The sequence below is a fragment of the Acartia tonsa genome, chromosome 14 (assembly GCF_053477335.1).
Source record: "Acartia tonsa isolate MP-2025a chromosome 14, ASM5347733v1, whole genome shotgun sequence".
NCBI lineage: Eukaryota > Metazoa > Arthropoda > Copepoda > Calanoida > Acartiidae > Acartia > Acartia tonsa.
In genome coordinates this window covers 29,454,685-29,478,223 of record NC_137273.1, presented here as the reverse complement: position 1 = coordinate 29,478,223, position 23,539 = coordinate 29,454,685, and the positions used below count along the sequence as shown (strand labels likewise).

The 23,539-nt window shown below is 35.6% G+C and overlaps 1 protein-coding gene across 5 annotated transcripts; it reads left to right on the top strand.

Moving 5' to 3' along the window:
* Window positions 1-814: 814 nt before the first annotated feature.
* LOC145306612 (putative oxidoreductase YteT) lies at window positions 815-22,524 on the top strand. Of its 5 annotated transcripts, none has more exons than XR_013875076.1 (16): window positions 815-957; window positions 1,117-1,187; window positions 1,335-1,412; window positions 1,848-1,929; window positions 2,307-2,370; window positions 4,432-4,612; window positions 13,787-13,868; window positions 14,433-14,473; window positions 14,836-14,903; window positions 15,399-15,503; window positions 15,933-16,058; window positions 17,147-17,229; window positions 17,500-17,556; window positions 20,998-21,161; window positions 21,739-21,892; window positions 22,323-22,524. XR_013875076.1 is itself a non-coding variant. In XM_080148840.1 (15 exons), exons 1-14 carry the CDS (start codon window positions 821-823, stop codon window positions 21,131-21,133), a joined length of 1,311 nt encoding a protein of 436 aa, XP_080004966.1. In that variant the 5' UTR covers window positions 815-820; the 3' UTR covers window positions 21,134-21,161; window positions 21,739-22,524. The 5 variants fall into 5 exon arrangements, 2 of the variants coding, with proteins under 2 accessions (XP_080004966.1, XP_080004965.1); XR_013875075.1 differs by having other exon boundaries at window positions 20,998-21,183; XR_013875074.1 differs by having other exon boundaries at window positions 20,998-21,183; window positions 21,739-22,524.
* The last annotated feature ends 1,015 nt before the right edge of the window (window positions 22,525-23,539 follow it).

The following is a 23,539-nucleotide window of genomic DNA, read 5'->3' as shown; positions in this document are numbered from 1 at the left end:
TAATTAAACTATTTATGCAAAAAAATTATTAATTTATCTTAAATAAGAACAAAGATATGATGTTTTTAACACCTACTAAAAGGTTTAATTTTGTCGGGATTTGGCCTAAATATCGCGTCGACTAAAATTGTTTACAAAAGATACACTACACTACGCTGCAGGGCCACTGTGAGCTTAGTAATTACGTTTAAAGTAAGTATTTTTTTATCAAAAATAAAAAATAACGTTTCAAGCCCAATTCTAATTAAAACGTACAAATAAAATGAAGGTACTTACTGAGTTTTACTTAATAATAGTTTTTTTTACCCCACTTGAAAAAGATGTATGGGGGAGGGCCCCTGAACATAATTTGTAATATATATGTTAACGGGATGAGCATTAATATGAATAAACTATCGGGTTTAGTATAAAACTATTTTTTCTGCTATCATTGACAAGCTTTTGTAAATTGAACTCGTTTTAAGATATATTTAATTATTTGAAGACTCGACGAGTAAATATTGATCCGTACGTATGATAAGGTGCGCTGGTACAAAGTAATTATAAATCTACATTATGGGTAATTTGTTCATAATTAAGTTTTGGAATATTAATTTATTGTCCTTATTACCTTCCTAAATATTTAAAAAATAGATTAGACTATTCGCCACCCCCCTCAAAAATTAAACTCTTTGAAACCCCTTAATTTAACCCCGTCAAAAAAAGTTCGGACATCCCTGATTGTCGAGTGTCCAATTCCATTGACATGCATGAAAAAATCAACATTGCATCTGCGAGATCTTATTGGATAATTAATGAAACTATTTTCAAGATATTAAAAATGGGTAACGAGGAAGATAGATTAGTGACGGCCATTGTGATAGGGTGCGGAAACCGCGGCGAAAATTATTCCAATTTTGGCCGAGATTTTCCGAAACGACTGAAAATCGTTGCAGTTGTTGAACCTCTTAAACACAGGTATGTAAAAAATTTTAATTATATGTGAGGTTTTTTTTAGAGAGGTGATTGGTTCGAATCTTGTTGCAAGCCTCGTCAAAAATGAAAACGTTAAGAATTGTACTTGAAAAAAAGGAAACCACTCATTTTATCGAATTAATGTACCTATGATTTTTTCAGGAGAGATAGGATTGGCGACTGGCATAAGGTACCACCCCAAAACCGGTTTTCTCATTGGGAAGAGCTAAAAGGTACAACCAAATATATTGACAATGAAAAAAATTAATTTTTAAGGAGGAGGGATCATAAATTAAATGAACGGCGTTTTTAAAGTATAGCTGTTCTGCAGACTATTATTTTTACCTTCAGTATTGATTTTGTAAATACTTACCTTTCAGGTTCCAAGAAGCTGGCAGATGTTGCCATTATTTGCACACAGGACAAGGATCACATGGCTCCTGCTGTACAGATGGCAGGTAGGCAGTATGGATAGATTAGTCGTTAATTTTATTCCTTTAAATATTGGTCAATCAGAGTTAGGTGTGGGGATAGATTAATGTCGTAAGGGATGGGTGTATCGTTGTATACAGCTGGTAGAAACATTTTATTAGAGTATGCGAGAATCTCACAAAATCCATTTATTCTATATAAATTGAATTAAAGAAGGACACCTGTCATGTTTAGGTGAGTTTTAGGTAAAAATTAGTAAGATCCTGGTAAGATTTTTTATTTCCGAAACTGATGATCAGTATCTTTATAAAAGCAAGATGTAGGGTTCATACAAATACATTTTTTCGCCTTTGAAGATTTTCATTCACAAAAATTAACGTTATTTGATTTTTATAGGTATTTTTGTTACCTTGACTAAACCAATTTATTTTCATAATCATTATCTCTCTTTTAAATATCAGGACAAGGATATCATTTACTGCTGGAAAAACCTATGGCTGTAACTGAAAAAGACTGTCAGAAAATCACGGAAGCGTGCCAAAGGTAAGTCAATTAAGTAAAGCTCTTAGATTTCCTTCCATTTGTCTGTAGCGCAAGAAAAAAATTTATTTTCTATAGGTATTGAGGTACCTAAAACTTCTTTTTATGAACTAGCGGCTGCGCCTCTGGCATATAGGGGCTCTATATTCGAATGAATATGGAAAGGTAGAAGAATAGCCTAAAACCATACCCAGACCTATTTATGAAAAATAAAATAGCTTAAAACCATCTCAATACCTTTAAAAAGCTTTATTGCAAAGGAGAACCATATCAGTTCAGTGGTTAGCGAGATCTTTCACTACACACAAAAAAGCTGACTAGTTTATATAATAGGATCTTCAAATAATGCTAGATGCACTATGCTATTTTTATTTGATTAGAAATGGAGTGATGCTTGCAGTATGCCATGTGCTAAGATATTATCCTCCATGTGCTAAAATCAAGGCAGGTCATATGCATACATACAGTACCTAATAGGTATAGAATCATCTAAATGATCATTCCTTTAATTGAACCTATAGGAACAAAGTATAGAAATAATCCGTCCACATTATTTGTTAGAAAGAAGACAAATTTGAGGATGTAAAGGCTGTTATTTTATCATTTTATCACGTATGAGTCACGTACAGGTTGTATATTTTATTAGGATAAAGCTTTATTTAGAGTACTAGCGGCTTCGCCCCTAGCCTCTAGGGGCTTTGCCCCAAGAGGATTGATCAACCTAATTTTTGGTATTTTAGATTTAAAAAGAAAAAGTAAAAAAAAATTTTTTGGGGGGGTTTCATTTTTTGGGGGGGTTGGGGGTGTCCCACCCCCCAAGAAAATAGCTTAAAACCAACACAGGACCAGTAGGTATATTCCCTGAAGAGTAGAGCCCAATCGGTTCAGTGGTTACTGAGATCTTAAGCTTCAGACGGACAGACAGACGGACAGACGGACAGACGGACAGACAGACAGACAGACATCGTTCTACTTTGTATTATAGATATAAAATAAACATTTCGATGTTCGTTTTATGGGAATGTTTAATAGGCATGTGAAGTAGGTGAGTTGGAATGTCACATCAACTTTAGATCCATATCAACACACATTTGATTGACCAAAATCTAAAAGAAAGCAAAAACTCTTTGTTAAGAATATGATCTTTGTAAGGAAGTCTTGGATAGAGGCGCAATTGGTGAAGTTATGAGTATAAATCATGTTGAAAATGTTGGCTACTGGCATTTCGCTCATAGTTATGTCAGGCAAGGATAATAGGATAAAATATACAGAAGGACGAACATACAGACAGGAATTTCGAATTACAAAGTAGCTTCGTTACTGAAAGATAAAAAATACAAATTCCCGAAATTTAAAATCACATTAATTGGGGAAATATTTATTTTTAGTCCATTGTTTGATTCGTGGTAAAAGGTGACTTTTTATGAAAAGATTTGCTTTTATAATTTAAGTTTTCAAAAAACAAATGATTTTAAAGTTATATGTTGTAACAATAAGCTACCTACCTAGTCATTTTAATTTTCTGTTGATTTTTAGTTCCAAAAATAACAAGTACTTTTGGTTCAGCGCTCTCAATAAAACATATATAACAAGCGCCTAAGACCCTAGAAGCTTTTGAGGGGTAGGGGGTTAGATTCTACAATCCAATAAGTATTTTATGTTAGATTTAAAAAGAGAAGTAAAAAAAATTGGGTTTTTTAGGGGCTATTACTCTTGGTGCCCTCCATATCGGATCAGTGGTTAATGAAATCCTTCGGTAGAAACAGACAGACAGACAAACAAATATAGATTCTTTTTTACTCCATTAGGTATAAGGATTAATGAAAACTTTACAAAAAATAACTCTGCAAAACATTCTTTCTCCCCTATATATCCAACTATCCTTGTTGCCAGAGGGAATTGGAGAAAAGAGTCAGATAGCTCATTTTCTTTGATGGCCAAATGTTGTCATGATGTCGACCTTATCTACTATTGGATGGGAGGCAAGTGTATTTTTCTTTACTGCAAATGATTTGGTCATAAATAAATAAATATGGACATACAGACTTTGTGGTAATCAGGGAGGAAGGGGATATTTGGCTGTTTATTACACTAGTTCCCAATGTTTTTTGATAACGTTTTCTTATTCATTGACTTAACAACTTTGGAGATTTTTATTAAATTTTGATTGGTTGGTTCATTAAGTTGAGTTTCCAAACGTTTCAACCACTAATTGTAACCAACAGAATAGGTAGTTTTGTGTTTCATCATTGGAGATGCACATTTATTTATCGGCCATTGTCTTATCCCTTTATATCCCAGGTGGTAGGGCTTTGTCTAATAGAGTTACCTAATAGTTAAAGAATCATATTTCAAAGTTTAATATCAATAGAACAATTTTAACATTCCTTATTTAACGATAAGAGCCTTATTATAGACGGACGACTTTAATTGTAGAAAGCGCTTTAAGAAAAATCCGAAAATTAAAAATGCATGTTTATGACCTGCAATGCCAAAAAAATCCAGGAAATTTTGGACAGTGGCGAAATTGGCGAAGTTATGAGCATTAACCACGTGGAAAATATTGGATATTGGCATTTTGCCCACAGCTTTGTGCGTGGTAATTGGAGGAACGAGGGGGAGAGTACGTTCTCCCTGTTGGCCAAATGTTGCCATGACGTTGATCTTATTTACTATTGGATGGGAGGCAAGGTTTTTATTATTTACGCATTTAAAAACAAACAATGGAGGGATAAAAATAAGATGGGACATAGAAACTAGATAGGGCACTCGAAAAAAAAATTTAAAAAAATTTGTGGCTATTTTTTCTTAAGTCAAAGATAGCAGTGCCTGTCAGATATAGTGTTATTTTCCCTATTTGAAAAAGCTATATTTCAATACAGTTCTTGGGGTACCCATGTTTCATTCGTTAGTATGGATTAAGGATGGACACCTGTCATACACAGTGTTGATCAAGATTAGTTAGCTTCGGTTAACGTTGGTTAAGCATTTAATGCTGAATAAACAATCTTATGACAGGACGATATACTCTAACCTAAAATTAACCTATGGTTGTATTTCATCCTTGTACAGGAGAAAAACATAGCCAACATAACAACTATTATACACCTATAAGGGGGGGGGGGTGCTTGTATTTTATATATTGATATGTTTTTATTATGTTTAGGTCTTTGTGATCACAAGAATGCTGATTGTCAATGTTTAATTTATATATGTGCTGTGTAATTTTATGTTTAATAAAATTATATTTATCTATGATTTGATTGATTATTATTGCGTTATTATTTGTCTATGGTTTTTATTACACATATACATATTGCAGAAGTGAAACCAACTTGTTTGGGGTTTTAATTTATTGTCATATTACAGATTATACTTGAGAGTGCTTAAAGATGAGAGAATAAAGTATTGGCGTTGGCAGCGTATAAAGAACCTGTTCCATAAGGTATTTGGTGGTAATATCAGTAGTAGCAGAGCGTTTTATTTTTATAATTTTCTATAAAGGGAGAATTATAAGAAAAAGATCTACGGCACTATTTGAACTACTCCAAGTATTTTATGAACCTATACTTTATGTCTTTTGTCCAGTGAGCTAAACTATTGAATAAAGATAATAGTGTTATTAAGTATAATAAATCCTTATTAGAGCTCGCAAAGAGTGTGTTTTTAATATTGTTAACAAGCCTATAATAAAGAATAGGTAGCGCAGCTAGTAAACTAGTATTTGTTTCTTTTATCAGATTGATGCTATAAATAGCGCAACAATAATAATAGCCTATCTATCCTTACTAAATAAAGGTGTATAGCTAGGTGTAAGTAGCGCAACAATAACAACTACAATAAAAAGTAGTGTGCTAATAAGGATTGTGTTAACTAGCCTGTAAAAAGGTGTGCAAAAACCCCAAGCAGGGAAGCAAAAATGGCGGAAAACTGTAAGGTAGGGGCGGAGGCGCCGAATCTGAATAATTTTCAAACCTACCAGGCGTACAAGAATAATGTGATACTATGGAAGGGGATAACGGACTATAAGCCCGAGAAGCAAGGGGCGATGTTGGCATACGCCGTCCCTGATGAATCAATTACTTTCGGTAATTTGATTCAGACTGACCTTTTTAACGTCCACCCTGTTGAGTCTCTAATAGGAGATCCGCAGGGTGTAGACAAGGTCATTGCCTTTCTCGATGGGCACATAGGTAAAGAGGCAAGGATAGACGAACTTGAAGCGTTTGAAAAGATTTTTAACTACAGAAGACGTCCAGGACAGACAATTTTGGATTATTTGAAAGAACATGAGAGATACTACAATAAATGTAAGCAATCTGGAATAACTTTTACGGATACGTGTAGCGCATTTATCGTAGCGGTAGCAGCTAAGCTCGATCATACACAGGCTACGTTAGTTAAAGCCGTGATGGATATCGAAAAAGAAGCTGGAAAAGGGACAATGTACAACGCAGTTAAGAAAAAGATAAAAGAAATGTTGTCAGATAGCCTTGGCAATATTTGTACAGGTGAGCCAGTGCAGTCAAACGCCGATGCGTTTATTGCGGACCACCAGGAAGCTTTCGCCGCTTGGCAAAAGAATAATTCATATAAAAAGAATTACACAAGCAATTATAATAATAACAATTATAATAATAATACGCGAAAGTCGTCGTCCAATACAGCTCAAAATGGCGCGCGCAATGTTCCCAATAACAGGGATGCCAACGTTAATCAGCTAAATCCCGCTACTGGTAAACCACTTAAATGTAAATATTGTGGTTCATTCAGGCACTTTCAGAGGGATTGTCCAGATTATAAGAAATCGTTAAATGGACAAAATAGCGGAAACAGCGGACAAAATAGCGCAAATAACACGAACCGTAAAAAGGGAAGGGTGTTTTTAATACAAACACAAAATTCAGACGAAGAAGACGCACTTTTATCGCAATTTGAGAAAGTTGTGCAAGAACCAGAGGATGATAATGATGACAGCCAACCAGATCAGATTGAAAAAGTGCTGTTCACAACGAACAAAGAAGAGCTAAGCAGGTTTACAGCAGAATCCATTAATTGTGCTGCATTAGACTCCTGTTGCACGGCATCCGTGGCTGGAAAGAAGTGGATGGACATATTTCTGTCGTCAGTTCCCAGTGAGCTCAAGAATCAAATCCAAGGTCCTTATAAAAGTAAGAAAACTTTTCAATTTGGAAACCAAGGAATACTTCCAACAATGCAAGCTTACACAATCCCTATCATAGTGGCAGGAGAACGTCATCTCATCTCAGTTGATATAATTGACTCCGATATACCATTGCTCATGTCCAAGACTCACATGAAACAGTTGGGTATCTCACTGAACATGGCAGATGATACAGCCACAGTCAACGGCAAGCCCATAAGAGTAGATACAACATCAGCAGGGCATTTCATTCTCAATTTGTTTGGAGACAATGAACATCATGATACAATGCTAATGCAGGAGATATACGCGGTTAATATGTTGAAAGAGAATACAGAAAGCCAGCTGAAACTTTTGCAGAAACTGCATAAGCAGTTTGGCCACAGGCCGAAGAGAGTATTTGTGAATCTGTTGAAGTCAGCAGAGCAATGGGATCCAAAATTCAGTACAATGATTGACAAAATAATAGATGGATGTGAGGGTTGTATATTGAGAAAACGCAATCCAGACAGGCCAGCAGTTAGCCTTCCTATGGCAAAGGATTTCAATCACATTCTCACAATGGATTTGAAGAAATGGGATGACAAGCATTATGTGCTATACTTTGTGGACATGTTTACAAGGTATACAGTGGGCTCAGTAATTAGAAACAAGAAACCTGAAACAATTGTTGACAAATTGTTTACGGATTGGATCAGGTATTTTACTGCACCTGATATAATTCTAACGGATAATGGAGGCGAATTTGTAAATGAAGCGGTACAAGAAGCATGTGCAATGATGAACATATATCATGCGACCACAGCCGCTTGCAGCCCCTGGCAAAACGGGCATCAGGAAAAGGCACACTCAACGGTTGACAATGTGGGTGAATGTCTAGAAAGAGATCATCATGAAATGCCATTGGAGCAAGTGATTGCTTGGGCATGTGCAGTAAAGAACTCGTTGACAAATGTTTATGGTTATACAGCCTTTGAATTAACATTTGGAAGAGCACCAAGACTGCCTAGTATTATGACAGATCCCATCCCAGCATCTCAGGTTGAGCCAACAAGTAGAGCTTTGATAGAAAACATAAAAGCCCTACATGCTACAAGAGCTGCTTTTGCTAAGGCAGAGAAGTGTGAAAAGTTGAAACTGGCATTGAGGCTAAAAATGAGAGCAGTGAACAGAGATTACAAGCCTGGAGAGCTAGTATATTACAGAAGAGACAAGGATGACAAGTGGCTGGGACCAGCTAAAGTTATCTTCCAGGATGGAAAGGTAATTGGAATCAGGACATCATCAAGTTATGTCAGAGTTAGTGCAAACAGGCTTTGGCCAGCAGGACAGACCCTGTCTGAAAGGCTTAAGGATGAGGAAGAGCAACTTGAGAAGATCAAGAGGGGTGAGATGTCAGAGCAGAAATCACCATTGAAAGATCAGAGAGAACAATTCAAAATGGAGGAATCATCTGATGAAGATAATGAGAACTTTCAAGAAGCAAGGGAGGAAGCTAGTGAGGAAGCTGAAAATGAAGCAGAAAACGAAGCAGAAAACGTTACAGAGGATAATAGTAACGAAGTTGCTACAGAAAATACAACAACAGTTGCAAATGACCCAACTAATTCAACAAGTGGTAGTGAACCTAGCCAAGCTCTAGCAAGTCCAGAAAAGTTTAAAACCAATCAAAGGATTGAGTTCAAGGAAAATGGTAAATGGGAAAGAGGCATTGTTCTGGGACAAGCTGGCAAGAGAGTAGGTAAATATAAGCATTGGTACAATGTAAAACTGGATTCAGGCAAGCAGTTCTCAGCAGATTTTGCAAGACAAGAAGTGCGCAAAGAAACGCAGAATCCACCAGAAGAACAAGAAGAGGCTTATGATATAAGACTTGATAATGGAAAAGAGATAACTGCAGAAGCCAATGATAACTTAGTTAGTCTAAATGAAGAACAAGTGCTTGCAACTTGGGTGCATGAAGAAGTTTTAGCAGTAATGATGCCAAAAGAGATGAAAGATTCTCCGGAATGCATAGCAGCTAAAGACTTAGAACTGCAAAAGCTAAAAGATTTTGACACTTATCAAGAGGTCAAGGACGAAGGTCAAAATAGGATTACCACCACATGGGTATTGACCATGAAAGGCAAGGAGGTCAAAGCCAGGCTGACAGCTAGGGGATTTCAAGAGGAAGATGAGCATCCCAAGGAATCGCCAACAATGCAGAAATATTCTTTGAGGATTCTTCTAACCATTGCTTCAGCTAAAGGTTGGACTATAGAAACTGTTGATGTGAAAAGTGCTTTCCTTCAAGGTACACGATTGGAAAGAAAAGTGTATGTTAAACCTCCAAAAGAAGCAAATGCAATTGACATTTTGTGGCTCCTAAACAAATGCCTGTATGGTTTGAGAGATGCAAGCAGACAATGGTACACAAGAGTAGAAGATGTACTTACGAAATTAGGTTTCCAGAAGTGTACTTATGATTCAGGACTATTCTTTCTAATGAAAGATGGAGAACTGGAAGCTCTGGTTGGTCTTCACGTTGATGATTTTTTGAATGCAGGAGGTGAATATTTTCACACCACTATATTGCCACAAATTCTGAACACCTTTATGGTTGGCAAATCTGAGCGTGGAAGTTTCATGTACACAGGTTTTCAGCTTAATCAAGACAAGAATGGTGTAACCTTAGACCAGTCTGATTATGTAGAAGGATTAACAATTCCAGTGTTTGATCCACAGAGAATGAAGCAGACAAAGGCAGACATGACTTTTGATGAACTGTCTTTGCTGAGAAAGATGACAGGTCAACTAAACTGGACTGTGCGTTCCACACGTCCAGATCTTTCTTTCAACATGATTGCATGCTCTACTCATTTTAAAGGAGGCACTGTTGCTGATCTGAAGTATGCAAAGACCTCATTAGTTAATTTGAAAAAGAATGAGGCAGTACTTCGTTTCTCAAACATGGAAGATATAAGCAAATCAGAGATCTGGTTGTTTACAGACGCATCATATGGAAACTTGAATGGAGGAACTGATAGCACACAAGGATATGTGTTATTCCTAGTGAGACCAGAAGATGGAAGATGTGCTCCTATTGACTGGAGGGCAAACAAGATTGATAGAGTGGTCACATCCACATTGGCAGCAGAAGCCATCAGTCTGACAAAAGGTCTTGATGCTGCAATTGCTTTTAAATGGACCCTAGAGCAGTTGTTGGGCAAGGAAGGTATCATACCAGTTAGAGCTATCATAGACAACAAGGACACTTTTGAGAGTGTGCATTCTACTACAGATGTGCAAGAGAGAAAGTTGAGGAGAGAGATTGGTGTGATCAAGCAGATGTTGAAAGCAAATGAGTTGAAGCAATTGATTTGGCTTGAAGGAAAATATCAGATTGCAGATCCGCTGACAAAGCTTGGAGCTAACAGTCAGAATCTGGTAGAATCTATGCAAAGTGGGAAGATTCCAAAAGAAATCTTCAATGCAATCAAGGGACTCTAAAAAGTCACTGAATGCATGTCAAGTTTCTTTTTAAGCCTAAAGTACATAAAAGTATTTCTTTTGTTGTAAATAAAAATCTATTTTATGAATATTTTGTTATTTAATACATTAACAATTTTCGTTTTACGAATATGCGTTTAGAAACGTATTTTATTTTTAAGGCTCAACAAATATTAGGCGACAACTTTCATTCTTATCAAATAAATAGATGCAAGAATGTCTGTATCTTTATGCTTAAATACGCATAAAAATGAACGCGGCATGAAGCGCGTAAAAATCAGTTTACGTGTATTAAAAATTGCGGAAACAGTTAAAATTCTTTTAAAAATGTGAATTAAATAGAATATTTTACTTTTTGTGTATTTTTTCAACAATAAATCATTCCAGTTTACACACTAGAATAATTCACTAGTCTTTTCTTGACTATTCTAAGGTAATAAACTGCAATTTTATCGACTTTTTAAAGATAAGTTCTAATATTATGATTTTTTTGTTTACGAGCAATGTTAAATACTTGCTTTTATAAATACACAATTGGTAAATCTATTTTATTTCGTAAAAGTGAAATAGTTTCTTTAAAAATGACTTTATATGTGTTTTTATTTTATCTTTTAGTAATTAAAGTAATTAAAAACCATAGTTTCACGACGAATTTACTATCATTTCTTGTGTTTTTAAGTTTTGTTTTTAAATCTAACTTAATTTTTTTCTACAAGCATAACTCAGTTTTTAAGACTCATACCATCGGACGAGAATCTTTATTTTTGTGACACATTAAATAGTGTTATTCTAATTTTTAGCTCGCCATGGATTCTATGATTCAAAGAGAGGTGCAATTGATGGAGGGCACCACGCATACAACCATCAGCGACGTCGAAGAGGGGTTTGGCTGGCCGGTGGACGTCACATGGATCACATGTTGTGAGCGGTCTGAGTCTCAGTTACTGGACTTAGTTCAGTCCATAGTTGGTAGAAGTACACCCCAGCGGGTGTCTATACCTGGCGTCCAATATCTAATTGGAGTGCTTCCCGTCGACAAGATCTGTGGTCTTGTCGACAAGGTCATAAAGCTGTTCTTGGGGACTAAACATCAGGTTGTAATACCAACCCTGAGGTTTATACCCGCCAGCTTTATGTACTGGGAACACGTCCAGGCCGTCAACAGCCACATCTGGACCCAATCGGTCTCCCATGGGTACGGTGTACTTAATTTGCACCGTACCTTTATGGTGCGCCAATCCCGTCAGTGGGTGGTCTATGGTCCCTGCTATGCGGAATTTTCCGCGGACGCGGGCCTAGGGGCGCAGATGTCGGTTGAGGGCATGAAACGTTATGAAGGTAGACTTCTGCGTTTACATGCTGGCGGCTTCGATGTGGAGCACACGCCATCCGTTCCTTTCCAGGACGTGATGCCGTTGCCACTATGGGCTACGGCGGCTTATTGCCAGAGCCGTAGCAGCTGTGAACTCTTGGAATCCTTGGGGTACACCATGTCTGTTCCCAAGAAGGCAAAGAAGGTGGTGAAGGCCGTGGAGGATGTCCAGGAGGTGCAGGAGAGTGCGGTGGTCAACGGGGGCGTTGTGTCTGTTGCCCAGACGGCTGTGGTGCCTGTTGTGAAGGCGGGTAGAGGTGCCAAGAGAGGCCGTTCCATGTCGTGTGGAAAGGACAAGGCGGAGGCGGCAGTTTCTGCGAGGCCGGCGAAGGGTAGAGGCCGGGGCAGAGGACGTGCGCCTAGAGACTCCAGCGGTAATTTAATAACCACTGTTGAGCTGGAGGCTGGGACTGCCAGGTCTATGGTGCTGCAGATTTCAAGCCTGAAATCGCAGGTGCAGCAGGTGGATTCGGACTTGGCACGTGTCCGTAAGGAGCGTGACAATGTCAAGAAGGAGCTTGAGTTGGCCAGAGAGGATGTGCGGCGTAAAGAGAGTATGGTGTCGGTGTTTGAGGCGAGGGCTAGGGATGATTCCCGGGCTATTAGGCGAGAGAGAGAACAGCAGTGGCTTGATACTGAAGAGTGGAAGAGGCAGAGAGAAGAATGGAGGTCTGAGAGGAAGAGTTTTATGGAGATGTTGGAGGTCATGCATGGTAAGCAGTTTGAGAGTAAGAAGGAGAGGTTGAGCAAGAAGGAGAGGCTGGAGAAGATGGAGTAGAAAGAGGAGGAGAAGAAAGAAACAGGAGGAGTGGTAGTTAATGCTTGTATTTTATATATTGATATGTTTTTATTATGTTTAGGTCTTTGTGATCACAAGAATGCTGATTGTCAATGTTTAATTTATATATGTGCTGTGTAATTTTATGTTTAATAAAATTATATTTATCTATGATTTGATTGATTATTATTGCGTTATTATTTGTCTATGGTTTTTATTACACATATACATATTGCAGAAGTGAAACCAACTTGTTTGGGGTTTTAATTTATTGTCATATTACAGATTATACTTGAGAGTGCTTAAAGATGAGAGAATAAAGTATTGGCGTTGGCAGCGTATAAAGAACCTGTTCCATAAGGTATTTGGTGGTAATATCAGGGGGGAGTTCTGACACTTTTGCGTAAACAGTGATTATAGGCTTTGTCTTTGGACTGAGAGGATAGGTTATTAGGGATAAAACCATTCTTATATGATGAATTTCTCCCAGATTTAAGGTTTTTTGGATAGGCCTGCAGGTTCCGGAGCTCCATGCTCCAGGTTGTCTCTCTACAGGTAAAAATGAAAATTTTTTTTTTTTTTTTAGGTTAGATGTCAGCTTATGAGACAAAATATGTATGTTTTTTCTTCAAATATGTGAATAACAATCAAAAAGAAGTATATTTTGTTTTATAAGTTAACTTCTAACTCTTCAAAAAAAAAATCTTATTTTTAATTTTTACCTGTACAGAGACCACTTGGAGGCCTGGAGCTCCGGAACCTGGAGGCCTATCCAAAAAATCTTAAATCTGGGGGAAATTCATCATATAAGAGTGATTTTATCCCTAATAACCTATCCTCTCAGTCCAAAGACAAAGCCTATAATCACTGTTTACGCAAAAGTGTCAGAACTCCCCCCCCCCTTATTTAGGAATGGATATAGAATGAGGGGAGGGGATGGAATAAAAGGGGTGGATGGGGGGGATCGTTATTGTAGCCAATTACAAGTTCTTCTTTATTAGAGTACATTATAATGTGGTGTAAGATCCAAGTATGTATATAAAATCCATTTATTTAGGCAAAGAAGTTGTGAATATATCCTCATTTGGAAGTCTTCAACATTTCAAGAAAGAAAAGAAACCTTTGTTGGCCACTGATAGGTCAGATTTATTTTAATTTTTTAGCAGCAAAGCTGCTCTGGGATTCATTTTGTCTTTCCGTCAGTAAGTTCGTTTAACGCTATGGGATAAATTAATTCAAGGGGAAAATGATTTCAAGAATAAGTTATAAGTATACTATTAAACTTAAATAATTTTGTATTACAATAAATAACAAACAATTTGACATAAATAAATTAGACGTCGTGCTGTTTTTGTGAATATAAATTAAATATATCACAATGAATATGATTTTCCAGTCTTGATATTTTTAAAACTACTTTGTAGAAAATTGAATTGAATCGTGCAACTACCCCTTTTCCTTTGTCCATGTAAGATTCTTTTCCTTCTGTTGTCATCCTTGCCTGTAAAATAATTTGTTTTAAGAAACTTTTCTTTCCGAATCTTTACTGTTAAATCTATATGTAGTTTTGATGTAAATAAAATTATACCAATGAAAGTATTTGGAGTAAACCGTTTACTTGATGATAAGTAATTTTATTTTCTTGAAAATTGTCCAGTTTTTTTTGTAAGAAGTAGGTAGTAATAAAAATGTAATTATTTTAGGTGTTTGACCTGCCCTCTTTCAAAAAGTTGTCCATATTCAGGTAAGATATTGTTTCTATCTTTTCCACCCATGAATATTAAATTTTTAATGCTTTCTTGTTATTTGTATTGTCCCAAGGACCTCTAAAGCAATGGTGGCTTATAACGTTTAGTGTAAGGACCACAATTTGATATTTTGCATTCTTAGTTCCTAGATTTTTATCTAACTTTGGTTTTTTTAGTAGATGATAATGTATGCAATCTAATTAAAAAAAAAACAATAAGGTTTTTTTTGTCTGTAGCTTAAGTTTGCGACAACTATTGAGTTCTGGTTGGTTTTAGGCTATTTTCAGCTTTTTCTGCAAGTGACGCGGCTACAAGTCAATGACAAATTAATGTAACTGAAATCTATAATATTTTTTAGCTGAGAGAATCTATTTGAAAGAACCTGTTATCAAGCAGTGGCCTAATTCTGTGGTCTGTGATATTGAGGTAACTTTAGTACCTAGCGAAGCGATTCTATACTTCCAACTGTACGTACGTCACGGTTAGCTATGTACGTTAATTTAGGCACGTTAGAATTGTCTCAAAGATTTTAAACTTTAAATAATGATTTCTGTAAGAGTTAGGTACGATCTAGAAAGCGTAACAACTCTATAATAATTACCACAATGTCCACACGACCATTTACGTTACGGTTAGCTGTATTCGTTAATTTAGGCACGTTAGAATTGGCATATCGATTTAATTATTATGATTCCTGTAACAGTTAGTTATGATGCAGAAAGCTTATCAACTCTATAATAGTTGTCAGAATGTCCGTGCGTCCATTTAAAACATGCTGATTTTAAAGCTTTTTTTGGCAATTTTTATTTTGTTTTGTGCAAATCATTGGGGGTATACTATACAGCAATTTATCGTCCATTGTATTATTTCTTTAGATCCGTGATCATCTGACCCTGAAACGTAATTAATCTTGTTATTAAGGATGACCCCCGAGTATATCCGAAAGTGCTGAGAAAAACCTTGGAAACAAGTCCCTATGGCCGCTGTGTGTATGACTGTGATAATGATGTCTGCGACACACAAATGGTATGCAATTTTTCATAGCGCAGCCACTATATAAACATGGTATCAATTTGCGTCCATATCAGTAAAAACTTTGAGTACTTTTACCAAACTAGCAGTGTCCAATCTTTTCCACCAGTAACTTAGTAACAGAAGGATTGGAATTTTATATTAGTCCATTGTCTTATCTCTTATGATACCTGGGAATCGAGTTAATGTACTGTACAGGAATACCTAGTTAGTAATTCCATCGCATTATAGACAGCTTTCCGCGGACATTAAAATGAAAAAAAACATTAAGATTAAAACCATGGGGTTGTTATATTTGTATTCGTGGAAAATTGTCTGTAATACGATGCTATAGATACATAATATTTTGATATTGCTCAAATCCAGTGGATATTAAAAACGGTTTCGAACCCATGCTGGAATATAAAGTTATGCTATTTTTAGGTGAATTTTATGTTTGAAAACGGCGCCGTGGCAAATTTGACCATGACCGCATTTTCTGCGGAAATTACGCGTCACACGCGGATTACTGGCTCCCTGGGAGAACTCGTTTGGGATGGTTCTTCTCAGGTTAGTTTAACTCCTTGGATACTAGCGGGTACGCCTCCCTGAGGTCTCTAGGGACACTTGAAGTGGAGGGTGAAATCGACCCTTCCATTTTCAATTTTAGTTTTAATAAGAAAAATAAAAAGAATTATTTTTGAGTGGGGTCATTGTTTTTTAGGGGCGATTTGAATTAGGAGGTCTTGGGAGAGTGGTGGTGGAACAGTCCCCCAAAATAGTTATATACCTTCCAGGGACCTATGAGAAGCTACTTTAATTTTTTACATGAAGGACGAAACACATTTAAAGAAGTTGTTGCATGAAGTGCATCTAAACTTGAATTTAGTGAACTGCATGATTATTTCTGTTCAATAGTTTGAACTACATTTACAGGACATATATTTAAAGGAACCTAATTTTTTACTAGGTAGTTTTAAAAATATAAAGACTTGATTATCATATTTTTGGTTTTATGGAACATAATGGCTGTCCTGTTTTCACAAAAAGAGCATGACAACTAATTTAGTGATGTCTAATTGTTTGCTATTTATTGTAGTACAAAATTATATATATTTGATGGTGTACTTGTAACTTATGTTTGAAATTATTTTTCTGAAATGCACTTCTTGCAACTATCCCTTTAGTATAATTGTTACTAGCGGCTACGTCCCCTAGAGGCCTCTAGGGGCACTTGAGGAGGGGGGAGTCGAATTTGATAACCCAATTTATTATTTTAGATTATAAAAAATAGGTATAAAAAAAATTTTGCGGGTTGGAAATTTTTTTTTCGGGAAGGGAGGGGGGGGGGTTGCCCCCCAGCCCCCCGCCCTTAATTTTTAATTTTAGTTAAAAAAATATATTTTTTTTTGGGGGGGGGGGGATTTTACATTTTTCGGGGGGTTGGGGGTGTCCCACCCCCCATGAGAATAGTAATAAACCTTCCCGGGACCTATGAGAAGCTTTCCTGTTAAGGAGAACCCGATCGGTTCAGCGGTTAGCGGGATCCTTCGGTACAAACAAACACAAGACACACAAACATCCTGTTACTTTAGTATAAGGATGCATTTATGGTCATAATAACTATTTTCATTTCTAGTATAAATCTGAACTTTCAGGGTATTAAAGTGTACAGCTTTAAAACCAACGAATGGAAGTCCATTTCTGCAGATGCTGTAGTACCTAACAACGTATTGACAAGGCATAATAACTCTTGGTTGATTGATTGGTTTTAAAAGAACTTGTGGAAAAAGAAGGGATCTTAAGGGATAAGACATTGATAATTTATTTTATACCTCCAATTTAATTATGATAAACTATTCTGTAGATTAAAATTATTTGTGGAAAAGTTTTGACACTGCTAGAAATGAACCTTTATTCATGGTTTGATAAAAGTACCCAAAGTTTTCTTAAGATTTAGAACGACATACGGACGGACAGACATCTTTCTACTATAGTTATCTATGAAAAGGGGTCACGGAGGTGCTGATTTCTTTCTTGTGGATTCCTTTATCAAAGCTGTGGCTAGGTAAGTACCTAATCGATATATTATTACATGGATGTTAAATCAGATTTTTTGGATAGGCCTCCAGGTGGTCTCTGAACAAGTAAAAATAAAGTTTTTTTTTTGAAGATTTAGAGTTCAACTTGTGAAACAAAATATGCATATTTGTTTTAAAGTTGACCTCTAACTCTTCAAAAAATTTTTTAAAATTTTTTACCTGTCCAGTGACCACCTGAAGGCCTGAAGCTCCTGAACGTGGAGGCCTGCAGCTCCTAAACCTAGAGGCCTATCCCAAAAATCTTAAAACTTAGGAAATCATCATATAAGAATGATTTTATCCTGAATAACCTATCATCTCAGTCGAAAGATAAAGCCTATACACACGGTTTGCGCAAATGTGTCAAAACTTCTCCCCCTCTTAATAGAGAAAGAGTAAGCAATCATAATAATCATTAGGGTTGGTCGATTTTGGACATTTTTTTTCTAAGGCCAAAGCGGGGATCTGCAAATGATTTGTATGAGTATAATACACCTCTGGATGATTTAAAATTTATCCTAAGTCTTAAAACCGCTGACGACCAGACATTCAATTGTAAAGCTATTTATAAATGGGAGTCAAAAATTTATTGAATCAGAACTATGGCTTCATGGTGCTACCAGGTAAGGCATTAAGGAGTAGAATCAGGAACTTTTGTCCGTTTCAAAAAATCTCGTTCCTAGCCTGAGAAAATCTTAAAAACCTCTACAAATTGGACAATTGTCAATAAACCTTAAAAATTGTGGTTTTTTAGTGATTTCTAAGGCTAGGAACGAGACATTTTGAAACGGACAAAAGTTCCTGACTCAGTTCCTCAAGGCCTTTCCAGGGAGCACCTTGAAGCCGTAGTTCTGATTCAAAAAAATTTTGAATGTCGTCTTTGCATATTAATAAGTAATGAAATATATTTTTTAGTGGTCGCGTTCTAAAACTCAATTTTTTAAAATTCTCTTTCGGTCAGAAATGTTTTTAAGGTTAATTTTATCTGTTGCATATCCCCTCTTTGTCTAATTCCGATATGAACCCGCCCTAATAATCATGGACTTGACATTTGACTTCACCTGCGCCGCCCAAATCTTGTGGGGCTACCCAAGAACCAAATATGACCTAACTAAAGCTGCGGAAGTAATAAACGAATAAACAAATAAACAATAAATTCATATCATGCCTTGAATGTTCTTGGTTTTACCATTTTTATACAGAGAGAGAGGGGACAATGGGTTGTTTATTACACTAGGCTCCAAAGTTTTTTAATAACGTTTCTTATTCATCAGCTAAAAAAACTTTGGGGACTTGAATTGAATTTGATTAATTGGTTCATTAATATGATTGTTCAAACGTTTTAACCATTAATTGTAATCAACCGAAGGATTAATTTTGTGTATTATCATTTGTGATGTACATCAATTTATCGGCCCTTTAGATCCTGATTTTTATATATTTACTAAACAAAATGTTTTAAATATTACTTGATATTTCTGGAGTTTTTATTACCCTCTCGAAAAAATCATATTTACTAGGATGTTTAATGTTTATTTACTTAAGCATAAGATTATAAATTCTAAAATAAAATCTTTTGAAAGAGAAGAAAATATTTAGTATTTAATATGGCTTCTAACAAAACATAAACACATTTTGTAAATAATTTTTTTGTGATTCAGCTTCTCAATGACTACTTCTATATATCAGTAGATAAAATTATTGATTGAGTAACTAGAACACTGCTAGTTTTAACCATCCAATCAAGTTGTTAAAAATCTCTTAATATCATTTGCTAATTATGCCCTAAGATTGTCAATAATCGTTATTACTGTTTTGATTTTTTTTATCTGAAATATGATAGTTTAGTTTTGTTCTTGTTCTAAGCGAAGCTTTTCTATGACAAGTGTCGATTCATACGTTCTTCTTTCTGTCCGTAACGGATAGAATTGTACCACCGATTTCAAACTTTGCATGGTTATTCTTATTTAGAAAGTTTAGTAACTACAAACTCTTTATTAGAAAGTCCGTACGTCCATATGATATAAAACAATCTAATATATAACTTATTTCACTACAGTTTTTGTATGATATAATTCTCCAAGGTACAATGTTATAAGTTATGCATCTTTATAATTAAATCTTAGAAATTGAAGTATGTCCTCACTCCTCACCTCTTACAGTATCTTTTGTTCAAGCAATTTTTATAACAATTTTATATGCAAGTTTGTTTTAGACTTATTTTATTTTCTTCTTCATAAGTTCTGACATGTTACAAGTGTTAATGTTCGTTTGTCCTACTGTCTGATTTGATAGCTTCACTATTATGGATGTTGTCATCCTTTTTTCTTCTTGAAACTGAGTTGGGTAAGAAAATTAAAAATTAGCCGGTGGTAAAAATAAGATATTACAAATATTTCAGTTTTTAAGGAAGAGCTTAAAAGTTTTAATTTCTCTCTAACCTTGAACAACAAATATTTTTATAAGGGTTGGCAATCCGTATCCGGGATCCGCCCAATTTTTGGTCAATTTTGGAATCCGGAATCCGTTTTTTAATAGCGGATTCGGATTCTTAATTAGTAGGCTAAAATTAGCGTCTTGAGTTTTTTCTTTCAACTCCCGCTTTTTGAAGGCAAAGGTTATCATCATTATATCTTTTAAAATCTGGTTCGATTATCAGGAGTGAATTAGAGAGAACGCCAAAAACATTAATTTTTAGGACATATGTAGCACTTATTTTTTAAAAAAATTTTTAAAAAAGCCTTTTAAAATATTGCTAGAATCCGAAATCCGCGGAAATCCGCCATTTTTTTTGACGGATTCTTGTAAGAATCCGATCCAAAAATTTTACGGATTGCCATCCCTAATTCTTATAAAAAAATATTAAATCAGACTTGATTACTATACCTAGTTCTATAATATAACATTTTTCTTGTCCGTTTGTTGTGGTATACACGGTGCTTCTCCTAAATGTGCCCTTTGAGCACTAAAAAACCTACCCTATATTTGAACTAAATTGTAAATAAGGGTTTTCTTCTTTGTCGGGAGTCCTGCAACAGGGCTATACATGCGGTGCCTAACTTTGCGGGGCTAGCCAGTACCCAATATAAACTAACCTGATATAAAGAAGCTATAAAATAAATGAATAACTACCCCTCCCCCCTTTTTTTCAAAAATAACGAAAAGGGGGGAACATTGCTTGACAAGGCACTTTCAGGGAAAATGTCATACGAACCATTTATACCCCAATAATGGATTTATTATTACTTGGGTCTTACTCCAAATTATCATGTACCCTAATAAAGTGAAACTTGTAGCTGGCTAAAAAAAACGATCCCATCCCTTCCCCTCCTACTGGAAGAATGAACTGAACAACAAGTGATTATCCATGTTAGCAACCTAAATTGACGACACTTTTTTCCACATCCATAACCCTAATTTATTTTCAGGAAAGACCCAAGTTTGATCAAATCTGGCGGAGAGGAAAGTTTGAAAACGCACATGCTTGTTTTTAAAGCTGAAGAATCCAGAAAACAAAATCTTATTAACCATCTTGTTAATAAGCCAACACCCGCACATCCATAAATTTTATTTACTCCTATTGTTATTATTGGTGGGATAGTTGTTTTTTTGCAGTTTGTATCTTTCAATGTCTGTTCTTCTGTCTGTTATGATGTTCTACTCTCCTTAATGCCTGTTTTTCTGTTTGTAATACTGTTCAACTCTCTCTGTAAATGTCTGTTCTTCTGTCTATAACACTTATTCAATTCTCTATTTCAATGTCCGTTATTCTATCTAGTATCATTCTATATTGTGGTTCAATCTCTGTGATTCTGTTCAACTCTCTCTTTCTCTGTTGATCTGTTAAAAACGTTCAACTTTTTCAATGTCTGTTCTTCTATCTATGATGCTGTTCATCAACTCTCTAGTTCAATGTCAGTTCTTCTGTTTGTAATGCTTTTGATTTTTTTCTTTCAATGTTTGTTCTTCTTTCTGTTATGCTGTTCTACTTTCATTAATGTTTGTTTGTAATACTGATTAATTCTCTCTTTCAATGAATGTCTGTTTTTCTGTCTGTAATACTGTTCAATTCCCTATTTTAATGTCTGTCCGTCTCTTTCTACTCATTCTATCTCTCCCTGTCTCTCTGGTTACGATAATTACTTACCTATCTACTACAACAAATAAAGCATTTATCATTTTTATATTGAAATTAAAATTATTTACATCACTGTGTGATTTATATAAATTGACATACTGTATTTGAGTGCCTTTGTCTGTGATTGTTCTGTGATTTTTAATTTTCTATATTTATATCAAAAAGTTTTATATTATAGTATGTAGGTATAAAAAACCCGCGACCGTGGCTCAACACATAGCGCATCCGCTCGTCCTCGGGAAGGAAATAGGTTCAAATCTCGGACCAACACCGCGTCATAACTAAAGACGTTAAAAATGGTTCCTACTGCTGCTATGTCAGATGCGCGACATAAATAGTTAGAGTAGGGGGAATGCCTTGGCCCAAAACAGGCGCAACTCGTTACCATGCACAGTTGGGACTTCTCAGACAAAGGTCGTGCATCACAGAGAGTTGGTTGTCTGTTGGATGTTACTTAACCTAATATCCTTGGGTGTTTGGACAGAAAAGGGTGCGTACCAGTCACCCTTAGTTCTCCTAGATTGCTGGACCAGGACCTGGACAGTACATCAAGTCGATAAGGTCCTTGACTGCAATCCCGCCCGTATGAGGTAATTGAAGAAAAAAAAAATGTAGGTATAAAGTGATTAACTTGAAAAAAAAATTTATTTTGTCACTTTTATGTAAAAGTGACAAAAATTCCTTCTGTGTGTCTGTCTTTTTGTTTGTACATGATATGGTTAACTTTTACAGTGAAGCTTTTAATAGTTTCATGGAAGGTATATAACTGGTTTGATTGAGGGTACCCCCAACCTCCTGATAAAATCTCCCCCCCCCCCCCCCAACTAAAAAATGGTTTTTCTTTACTTTTTTCTTTTTAAAACAAAAATAAAAGGTAGAGGGTCATCCCTCCACCCCTTACCTCAAGTGCTACTAGAGGCCTCTATGGGGTGTAGCCGCCAGTATTTTATTTATATATTAGATATTGACCTATATATTTACTCTCAACTGAATGTTTTATTATAAAAGTAAGAGCCCACAATTCAATATTTACCATGAACTATTTACTCTCTCACTGTTTTGATTAAAATTAAATATTATTTCATTTTCTTGTGAATTTTATAAATCAGGGATTAGGGGAAAGTTAATAGGAATGGATATAGAATACGTGGATATTGTGTCAGGGGAATTTTTGTCTCCAATTTAGTCTCAGATATTGGTCAATACGTGCCTCCATGGTTAGGCGAGAGGATGGGTGAAAGTCATAAAGGTGAATGGGTGTTTTATATTAGCCAGCTTGGAGAAAAATTCTTAAGTGTATGGGAAAATCTCGTCATAATATCCATTTATTCTATATCCATATTTATAGGTCATTTGAAGTGAAATCAATTGTTGCTGCAAATTTAAATACAACAAAATTATGTCTTTGTAAATTTAAGATATTTTATTTTTCAAATTACCTATCTTTCTATTCCTGGGAAGGGAGTTATTTAAAAGTCAATCGATTTATATTTTAACTTTTCTTATTATTAATTAAAACTCCAAAATTTGATATTATTTCATATGTTCATTAATGATTATTTTGCCTACAATTTTTTCCAAAACTTGTTTTTCTTTTGGTGCCAATTTTTTTTTTACATTTCTATATTTACCCTTTCAGTTGAAGGTAAGGGGGGGGGGAGTTGACCTCCCTCCCATATTTTTGGAATTTAAAAATCTTTGCAGGAACTTTGAGAAACTACATTATAAAGAAGAACCATATCGGTGGAGCGGTTAGGGAGATCCTTCGGTACACACAGATAGACATCCTGTTACTTTTATATAGAGATTGTTATAATGTTATACCAAAAATT